The 10305-nt window shown below is 33.8% G+C and overlaps 2 protein-coding genes across 4 annotated transcripts; one reads left to right on the top strand and one right to left on the bottom strand.

Annotated features, from left to right (window-relative positions):
- Positions 1–1598: 1598 nt before the first annotated feature.
- LOC127254283 (protein-tyrosine-phosphatase IBR5) lies at positions 1599–5669 on the top strand. Its single transcript, XM_051279312.1, has 5 exons — positions 1599–2005; positions 3055–3154; positions 3619–3676; positions 4004–4110; positions 5057–5669. The coding sequence occupies exons 1-5, from the start codon at positions 1760–1762 to the stop codon at positions 5359–5361; spliced, it is 816 nt and encodes a 271-aa protein (XP_051135269.1). The 5' UTR covers positions 1599–1759; the 3' UTR covers positions 5362–5669.
- On the bottom strand, positions 4854–9909 carry LOC127254282 (uncharacterized). Of its 3 annotated transcripts, none has more exons than XM_051279311.1 (13): positions 9786–9909; positions 9089–9332; positions 8728–8937; positions 8207–8287; positions 7995–8081; positions 7797–7892; positions 7626–7679; positions 7240–7467; positions 6555–7132; positions 6402–6450; positions 6282–6321; positions 6001–6161; positions 4854–5911 (listed from the first exon to the last, which is right to left on the bottom strand). In XM_051279311.1, the coding sequence occupies exons 2-12, from the start codon at positions 9323–9325 to the stop codon at positions 6013–6015; spliced, it is 1809 nt and encodes a 602-aa protein (XP_051135268.1). In that variant the 5' UTR covers positions 9326–9332; positions 9786–9909; the 3' UTR covers positions 4854–5911; positions 6001–6012. The 3 variants fall into 3 exon arrangements, with proteins under 3 accessions (XP_051135268.1, XP_051135267.1, XP_051135266.1); XM_051279310.1 differs by adding an exon at positions 9564–9645 and having other exon boundaries at positions 4854–6161; positions 9786–9844; XM_051279309.1 differs by having other exon boundaries at positions 4854–6161.
- Between the last annotated feature and the right edge of the window lie 396 nt (positions 9910–10305).

A 10305-nucleotide genomic window follows, 5' to 3' on the forward strand; every position in this document is an offset into this window, starting at 1 on the left:
ATGTCAACTCTGATTCTGATGTATTACATGAGCCTATCTGACAATATTTTAGTACTTTTTAACTAGTTTTTTTAAAAAAAAAATTTATAAATTAAGCGAGTATTGTTCCGTTCGACTCTAAAAGTCTTATTTATTTTTTATATGTTAATATTTTAATATTAATTACTCATTATGTCTCTTATCTATCTTTTTGTTTGCATTTTGTAAATAATTTTAAAAATATTAGTATTATATTGATGTGTAGTATGAATAAAATAGAAAAAACTAGAATAATCTTACTGTGTAATATACTGTAATTTGTAAAGGTGATGTTAATGTTAGTACAAAATACAATTACTAAAAAAAAAATGGATAATTTATTATGAGACGAACCAAAATAAAAAAAATAATAGATCGTTAAGATACAAACAGAGTATTATTATATCAAACTTTAGTACAAATTAAAAAAAATACAAAATATATTTTAATTAATATTTTATAGTACTAATAGAATATGACATTTGTATAACATTTTTTACAAATAAAAATATTTTTAATATTAAATATAATAAAATAAAAAAATAAATATGCCCGTCAAATATGCAAGAAGGAAATACTAGTTTTATATCTACTTTTTTATTTAAATGATTAAAATAGTAATGATTGCAAATATATCTATCCCTGATAGCATTACTACTTAATAATGTAATTTTAATATTCATTTATTATAATCCTAATGATTTATACATACGTGAGTAAACAAACTATGGTTATGTCCTACGAATTTTGAAAGATTTCTACTATTTATATCAAAATAAAAAATAAAATAAAATTAAAAAATATTAAATCAAATATATTTTTAATATTTATTTTATAATATACTAAAAATTAATTTTACATTTAAAATATTATATCAATATTTATTTATATTACATCATATAATTATTCAAATTCAAAATTTTAAATAATTAAACAGAAATTTTCTACTTAAAATCCAAACAAATACACATGTGTATATTTGAAGTTACTATAAATAAATATTCAAATTAATATATGATTAACTAGAGATGACAAATTAGGTAGAATTGAGAGAAGTATTATTTTATTATTTATTTTATATAAGCCATGTTATTATTATTTTTTAAAAAAAATAAATATATGATTAATTTTTTAAAATAGCTATTTAAATAATTTAAATATCACATTTCAATTATATAATATAGATATTATTTTTGTAAGAAAATAAAATTTTATATAATAAAAATAAACAAAAAATATATTTATTATTTACAATTAATTTTAATAAAATAGGAATTTTGAATATATACAACAATATATGTTTAGTGACAAAAGATTTATAATTTTTTTTTAAAAAATATAAAAATTATAAAATTTTATTAAATTAATTTATATTTGTTAATAAATTTTAAATTATTAAAAAAAAATCATCTATGCCTAAACGATAGAATACTGTAGCTACAAGCCGTTGTAAATATTTGAAATGGAATTAATAATAATTAATAACAAAATAATTAATGATGATTAAGCAAACGTCAATTTTGTGTGCGTTTATAAGGTAGAGTAATAGTAATATAATTATAGTAATAAATAAATAAATAAGGAACAAAACCCAGGCAGGCAAGTAAGAGAAGAATCCTTTCGATTTCCGAACAGCTCAAAAACACTCCCAAAGGTTTTTCCGATCAAACCCTCCCTCCGATTTCTCTCTGCGTCCACTGATCGGAATCGAATCAAATCGAATCGAATCGAATCGCCGAGTATGAGGAAGAGGGAGCGGGAGAACCCGTGCGGGGTTTGTGGTCACTACCACAAGTATGAGGAGGGTGAGGTGTGCGGCATCTGCGGACACCGTATGGCCGCCGTTTCCGATAAATCCTCCGCCTCCACAGTTCACTTCAGCGCCTTTCCGTCCGAGATCTTGCCGGAGTTTTTATACTTGGGGAGCTACGACAATGCTGCCCGCGCCGAGCTTCTCAAAACTCAGGGCATCTCTCGTGTTCTCAATGTAAGGATATTTCTTTATTTGGCTATGTGATGTTTAGTCCTAATTTTGAAGGGTGAAGCTTCGATTTCTTTTGGTTTGGCTCGTTTTTGCCAACTTGTGTTGGATTTTTCCAGAACTGATGTGTGCCTAAGATTATGTGTGGCAGATTAAGAATCCTTTTTTTTTTTTTGGAGTTCATAAGTTAAAATTTCTGATCGAACAGACTTGAACGAACCATTAGTTGATTTAGGGCACTGAAATGAAGTAGCCTGTTGATGGAATGCTTAATTACTCCATAGCTGCAGAATATAAGAAAGTTTCTAGTTTTCTATTTCCATTTCGGTTGTTTGCAACTTTTTTCTTCAAGTATTTGGGCGAGGAATACAAGCAATAATTGTTCTCTGCTTTAAGCCAAGGATTGAGGTTTTGTCTGTTTCTTGGTTCTGTTAATTCTCTGAAACCCTAGATTCTAAGATGCAAATCATGCAATAAAGATGGTACACACTGAGGTCACAGAAGATCAATAGAACAAAAAGAAATGGGAACAAGTGTTTTTTTTTTTTTCTCTATTTCCACTCATATGAAATCTGAGGTTTGAAAATTTCCTTCTGGCGAATATATCTGAAAGACAAATTTTGTCTTTCAACTTTGTGGTGCTTAGCTAGTTTCTTTCATGTACTTCTAGTATCTTTGCAGCATCTTAGGTTGTTTTCTGGAGCAAAAATTTCAGCATTTTTGTTTTGGTTGCGCTCTTTCAAATTTAACAACTATAGATAAGTGGAGGTATATTTGTAGGTTGCCCTTCTCTCTCTCTCTCCCCCTCTGCCCTCCCAATCTCTGACACCTTATTCATCGAAATATGGAAGCCTTTTATTGAGCTGGGATCTACATCAGTGTATAGTTTTGCAATTTGTAGTAAGAATATTATTAGGTATGCTGTTTATGCTTTCCGAGTTTATTTGGATATGTAAAGATGTGGATTTTTCATATCTCTAGAACGTGGTTGCTTTTGTTTAGAACTTTGTAGCATTCTCTTTGTTATTAACTGTAATTTCTTTTTCTGTGTGCAGACTGTACCTGCTTGTCAAAATTTGTACAAAAATTCTTTTACCTATCACTGTCTCCAGTATGATAGAAAATTGCCGTTTGATGATGCAATCCAATTTTTAGGTAAGTTCCTTCAATTTGATGTTAGTTTATTTATGCACTTTTCCCTTGTCTCATTGCAGCTGATATCCTGTTGTCTGGACTACTTCTGAAAAATATGGGTTCTAGGTTTTGCTGGTTTCATTCAATAACATGTATAAAAACTTTGTTGCTACATAAGTACAATCAACAACAACAAAAAAAAAGACATGGAATATTAAATGCATATAAATCACAAAGATACCAGAAACTGTATTTTCGGCTTTATGAACTGTAAATTAACAAGGGAAAAGTTTTAAGTACCATCGATCTCAGATCTCCTTGTTTGTTTTGGGGACTTATGGTAGCTCATCACTTATGGATTGTTATCCTTGTTTCTTTTTGATTAATAATGTGTGGCTGTGCTTGATTGCGGCTTTGTGACATTTAGGACTATATATATATATATATATATGAAGAGCTTATTTTGCTGCCAATTCTTTGTGCAGAAAAATGTGAACGAGATAGGGCTCGGGTTCTTGTACATTGCATGTCTGGTAAAAACAGGTGAAGTAATTGCCATGAAATGTTACTAATCTTTGCTGTACTTTGTCTCTTCTGGTTAGTTTTTCTTATTAATTCTTTAGTCGCTCCTTTCTTTTGTGTAGAACAGAAAATGCGGAGGCTTAATCTTTTGTTTTTATACATTTTAAAATAGCTGTGAATACGTCAACTTCTTGTTGCAATTAGTTAGGGACTTGGGGTTAATGAGTCATAGCATAACCAGTATAATATAATGATCTAATTGCAACAAACTTGTATGTTTGCTTCCAACTTTTTTACTTTTCTGAATAGAAACAAAAAGCAATGCCTTTTGTTGTGTTTTGATGGCAGGTCACCTGCTATAGTAATGGCCTATTTAATGAAAAGCAAAGGTTGGAAACTTGCACAGAGTTACCAATGGGTGAAAGAACGGCGACCATCTGTTGATCTGAATCCAGGTTTGGTTAGCTCTGTTTTGCTATTGTTACTGCTTACATAAGCTGTAATCATACATCATCCACCATTTTCTATTTTTTTTGGAAATGTTATCGCTTATGGAGGAATATTTGACAAAAATCTGTACGAAAGAAAATACATCTACTACAGGGAACCACCATACACTGATAATACTGTAGGTTTTCCAGTCCCCAACTGACACTACTTATACTTTGGTGAAACTGTAAGTACCATTACTTGTAACTAATCGAAAATAACAATTACTTAAGAGGACTTTCCAACAATTAGTCTTTAATAAATCAAGAATTAATAAGGAGAGAAGGGCACAATTAGGTTAAGTAATCCCATGTGCTACTGCCTGCAGTGCTGCCTCTGCAGGATCCATGGTATTTTATGCAATATACTGTCAAAGTGCAAGATGCTAGGATTCTAGTATTTGGTAAAATGATTTATGTCTGCAAAATTTATCTAACCCTTTGGATTTTATAAGTTGGATTATATCGAATTTCATTTCCCTTTTAAATTCTAAAATTCTTCATCTTCTACTGTCACCTCATCCAAAATTTAATGAGAAGTGATAAGAAGTTTTCTGTCGTATTAAGTGAAGGTGGTTAATTCTATTTGGTAAATGCAGAAGGTACGGTATTATAGTAAGATGGCTAATGCCGTCATTAAACAGAGAATAAATTCTTTCATGGTATCATTCTCCGAATGCAAACAAAATCTGACTGGATGTGCCTACAGATTGTTAATATACTTCTGTCATTTATAAAGCTTTCATTGAATAATTACTCACAGAGTTACTTGGATGCCTTTTCGAACTGTATACATCACTTGTAATTTATTACTTCCTTTAACCCTAGGTACTGACAATACTGGGGATCCTTAGTTTCCGATGGATCTCTGTAATACCACTGCTGACCTAATTTTTATTCTACTGATTCCCAGATGTCTCCCAGCAATTAGAGGAGTTTGAACAGAAACTTTTTGGTTTAAATGAGAGCAGCAGTGTCGCCATGCCTAACCAGCCACCATTCAGCTTCGGCTACTCAATGCCAAATGATCCGCCAGTCACAGCTCCGGTCTTCAGCAACACTGCGAGTGCTTCAATATTTTTGCGTCCCCAATTGGACACCCCCCAGGTTTTCACTTTTGGAGCCGGGCAGAGTCAAAACACCACTGCACAAAACAACGAATTCGGCGCCAATTCAAATACTTCTCCCGTTAATGACATCTCCATGGAAGGTCCTTGACTGCTCTGCCTCATTACAGGTTTCTTGAACATGGTTGAAGGTCAGATTTGTCTCCAACTATGATGACTTTTTACATGAAAGTTGGGGTGCTAAAGTGGGGAGAGAATTGTGATTTTCATTGCACATACTGAACTGACAGAAGGCACCCTTGGATTTCGGTTTCAGACAACTCCTTGTCCCCCGCGTCTCTTGTTTACTTCCAAAGTTCTTTTGTTTGAAGTAGTCTCTTGTTTTACTCCAAAGATTTCTCTGTTTGAATTAATGTTTGGACCGTAACCAAGGCTGGCGACTATAGTATACTTCTTACATGCTTCGCTCGCGTTGTTTATTTCTTCATGTAAACTTAGCTGATCCGATCCATCTTTGCTCTTCTGCTTGATCACATGATTCATAAATCAAAATGTCTGACTGCCATCTCGAATTTCCAGTTTGCAATCTAAATGTTATCTGGATCTGAACTAAGAACTGTTTTTGCCAGCATGTTCTGTTAGCTGTTTTTGCACCAAGGGAATTATGGATACAAATAAACCTTCCTTTATTGCACACAGATCTGTTTTTGTACATTGATAGTCGTTAATGTGTTCCCTTTCAACAATTTCAAATTATTGCAACCTAATAGATTGCGACATTGCTGCCTACCTCGTTCGAAGGCTATGAGACATGGGACTCGAGCGAAGATTTTGTCAGCCATAACAAGCCTGGGTCATTTCGCTTTAAGGTTAAAAAGACTTCAGCCCTTCCCCATTCATCCACAATATTGTCTTCGCAAAAGCCGACAAGTGTTAGAATATTGACAGCAGCTGCAACACAAAGTGCACTATTAACAATGCATGCCTTCGGTTGTGTTTTCAAATTGTTTTAAAGAACATGTTTCAGGTTAATCCTGAAGATGCAGAAACATTCATAGGGACGATTCGTACCTTTGTAAGTAAGAATATTCTTCTGTATCATCGGATTCGCCTGCAAGGAAATCAACACAAACGGGCAGATGAATAAGGGTAAGCTTCTATGGTAGGAATTAGTTGATTGCAACGACTTACCTTTCTTAACCTTTTGAACTTCATGTCCTCCGGATGTTCGATTATATTACTGCAGGGGCATTCAAAGTGGTAAAACAGTAAATATTTTAACACGGAGAGAACCAAAAGCTAAACTAATAAGTAAGAATGAATAACTCCAATAAAAAACCTTACCGTATTATTTTAATTAAAGTTTGCAGGACAGTACCAGCTTCTGAGGGCTTAGCTTCATATTTCAAGGACTGGATTGCACTCTGCAGATGATTACAGAAAATGATAACCGGATCTTGGATAACCTGCAACTCGAGATTGTCAGGATCAGGCTCAACGGTTTGGGTACCAGTTGCTGCCTCGACAGGATCATGTTCTAGCTGCGTTTCTCCGGCTGTAGAATCATTTGGATGAAGTCCATCAAGATGAGTACTCAAACTGCCACGCAATTCAGTGTTTTCTAACGTAAGAATATTCATTCCATCAGGTTGGACGGCATTTTGAACTCTCATTTCATTTCGGTCTTCTACAGAATCATCAAGATTGGATTCCTGAATGGTGACCTCCATGTGGCCAATCCTGGAATCGTCAATGTCAGATTGCTCACTCCTCTTCAGCAATGAGCCTTCTTCATGATGTGAATTCATATCAACATGACTCTGCTGTGATTCCATATCAGGCTCAAGTATAGAGTCGTCAATATCAGGCTCTTCCCCATTCTGATTGCCATCGACATCAGAAGCCTGTAAAGCACCAGATTCCTGCACACCATCTTTAACTTGAGATTCCATCCTTTTAACATAGTTCAGGTGGTGGTACATAGAATTTAGATAAATACTAAGGTTACAGTTCTTCAACTTTATCATACCTCAGATGATCCTGAAGAGTTGGTAGATGCATTAGCTAAACGCTCAAAAGCTGCATTCACTGAAGCCGCCCGGGCATTAGGAAGGAAAGAAGTCTGCCCTCCAAGCTTATGTGAAGTCATGTTGCTACCAGTGTCAAACTCCTCCTCTTCATGTCCTGAATAGGAGAATCCACTCAGAGTATGGCCTCTCGATTTTGTCCAATCAAGAGTAGCAGCTTCTTTGTTAAGCTTTTTAATCAAGGCATAAGAGGCAAAGAAATTTTGAGTATAGCTTCATGATAAAGTTACACTACATATTAAAACAAAATTCATTAAAATTTGAATTTTGAGTAGCCTATGGACACATACATACACACAATGGGGACATAGACAAATGGCTTAACTACCTGTGAATTCAGAGCGAAGAAGTTTGAATCATGTTCGGAGAAGACCATATGTGCCTGAGAAAAGTTAGACCACATTTTCAACTGAGTAGATACTAATATGGAAATTTTTAAAGAAAATTCTGTTCATTCTTTTGAGAGAGAGTAATTAAATGGAAAATCATAATAACATACCAGCTCATGCAAAAGAGTCTTTTTGATGCTTTCATATTTTCTAAAACCCTTGAGGTCATCAGTCCGAAGCCTCAGTGATATTTCTTCACCATGATTCTAAAACACACAAACTTGAGAAAAGGTCAGACCAACAGATTTAACCAAAAAAAGAAACAAAAGTAGTGATGAGTACGTGCAGATGAGGAAGAGCATCCACACCTTATTGAAGCCAAGGATGCACTTGGGACTCACTCCGACATACCCAACTGGTGCCAGTTCGGTCAGCAATCCCACACGCCACCGATGCTTCAAGCATTACAAGAACAGTAAGAAGCAATCGTAATGACAGATAAAAAAGAATACTATGCAGAAGAGTGTGGTGACAGATTAACAAGAATTATAAACAACATACAGGACCATATACGGTTTACCTTATTCATAATTGCAACAATTCCTGGGTCAGAAGCAAGCTTATGCAGCAAATTGAGAGCCTTTGACGCAGGAGGATTTAACTGTAGATTTCCAAACAAGTTCTCAACAAGATATAGTATACGGTAGTTCTCAATACCAACTATATATTTTAACATGATGATATTACACAAAAAATTTCAGATATTAGGGAGAGAAAAATTAATCTGACAGGAAAAATATTACCAACATTCTAAGAGCAGGAGACAACCCGAAGAATAATGAAAAGTCCTAAAATAAAGACTATTGAAACCATCCTCAAGAACCTAACCCCAAAAGTTAATAAGCTAAGGGCTCTGAGATTTGAAACTCACTAATTCATGGTTATCTGAGTTAGAAAGAAGCTCATTTTTCACATTATTTAGGTATGAAAATAAATATCTTCGTCACAACTATCTTTGAAACTGCAAAATTACTAAAAGCAATTATTAAATAAATAGAAGGCCTAACAACTAAACAAGTCAAGGAATGGTTGATTTTTTACCTCTATTCCAGGAAGGCTAAGTGTTTGAAAATCGCAGAAGATATAGTTTCCTTGAGGAAGTTTCGGTGTTGGAATGGATCCATAAGCATATCTCTGCTTCATTCTCTTCTCTTCTTCATCAAAACCAGCGATTCTATGGTTGGCTTTCTCATTTTGTAGGATTTCATCAACCTCATCTTTGGGCACTCCCATCATTCGGATAGATTTTCCCTGAAACACAAATTAGAAGACTAGTTTTAATAGTGCTCAGGATATTTACGCAGCCAAAAGCTAAATCCAACATCAATGCATATGGGAACACACCGTATCATGTTAATAAGACACTATGCATGTCATAAGAGGAATGGATACTTTCTAGTACCTTAAAAACTGATATTGATTCCAAGTTTAGAAGAGAATGCTCATTCGAAAAAGGATAGAACACTTTTGAACTCTTCTCGAAGGGAACAAATAGGCGCATAGTATCCCCCTCGACATTTGTGAGTTCTTGCAATTTTTGCCCCATCTCCTTAAGAGTGGCACTTGGATTCATCTCCACAACAAAACTTTGTCCTCTCCACACCACCAGGACACTTTGCACTTCTTGCTGCTGCTCCATTTGTGGCCTAAACAAATAAGTCCAGAGATAAGCATAGAATCATATGCTCCAATGAAATTTCTTACCAACAGCAGGTTCACCGATAAAGAACCCTACTTTTGGAAACTGACAGTAAAAATCCGATAAATGAAGCAGGACAATACAAGAAGTCGAATCATGCATCTAAAGCCAACAAAATCCCAAACATAATATTCCAATCAATGTCAAACCTACAAAATCGCAATTCAATCACACTCACCAAATTCACTAGCCACTGCATCACATTTATAACCTAGAGGACTAAAATTCGATCATTTCTTCAGCTGGAAGGACAAAATAATCTACAAGAAAGAACGATCATACAGAAAATTGCGCAAAAAAACAAAATCCAACATCAAATCTTCACTTCAGACGCCTTAATCGAATAAGCTACGCGGACACCTAATTGGACAATCTTGAGAAGAAATCGGAGAGAACATACCTAAATTTGAGGATTTGGAGATATCTTCTTCACCAAGACAAAACTTCTTTCTTTACCTGTTGAACGGGTTTAGGAGAAACGAGAAATATATATACGCCGATTAGGACATGCGCACTTTAGTCTATAAGAGTGTGCGGCAGACTAACGTAAGCAGGTATTGCTATGTCTGCGCTGACGTAGAATTATCTGGAATCCAGATATATGGTCAATCGCTTTAATTTTATACTAACAGCATATTATATACTGACCCCAGTTAAATTAAATTTTATATATTATAAACATGAAAATTGTTTATACATCTAAATACTGATTTTTTTATTTTCTAACCAACGGATTTGTTTGATTTTTTTATTTCTAATATTTTAATCAGATTTAATATATCAAATTTTAATCACAAAATAATATTTTAATCAAATTTTAAATCAAAATTAAATACAATCAATAATAAAATATATTATTTTTAAATAATATTGAAAGTGATATTATAAACAATAGATATGAAATGATAAAAAAACGAAAC

The sequence above is a fragment of the Andrographis paniculata genome, unplaced genomic scaffold, assembly GCF_009805555.1.
Source record: "Andrographis paniculata isolate CXL003 unplaced genomic scaffold, ASM980555v1 Contig52END, whole genome shotgun sequence".
NCBI classification, from domain to species: domain Eukaryota; kingdom Viridiplantae; phylum Streptophyta; class Magnoliopsida; order Lamiales; family Acanthaceae; genus Andrographis; species Andrographis paniculata.

Bases quoted from the DNA above. Each gene is read 5' to 3' on its own strand.
- LOC127254283 (XM_051279312.1), top strand. From the start codon at position 1,760: ATGAGGAAGAGGGAGCGGGAGAACCCGTGCGGGGTTTGTGGTCACTAC. The intron at 3,677-4,003 runs GTGAAGTAATTG...TTTTGATGGCAG, and splicing joins TGCATGTCTGGTAAAAACAG to GTCACCTGCTATAGTAATGG. The intron at 4,111-5,056 runs GTTTGGTTAGCT...ACTGATTCCCAG, and splicing joins ATCTGTTGATCTGAATCCAG to ATGTCTCCCAGCAATTAGAG.
- LOC127254282 (XM_051279311.1), bottom strand. From the start codon at position 9,325: ATGGAGCAGCAGCAAGAAGTGCAAAGTGTCCTGGTGGTGTGGAGAGGA. The intron at 8,938-9,088 runs GTACTAGAAAGT...TTTGTGTTTCAG, and splicing joins AATCAATATCAGTTTTTAAG to GGAAAATCTATCCGAATGAT. The intron at 8,082-8,206 runs GTAAACCGTATA...TAATGCTTGAAG, and splicing joins TTGTTGCAATTATGAATAAG to CATCGGTGGCGTGTGGGATT.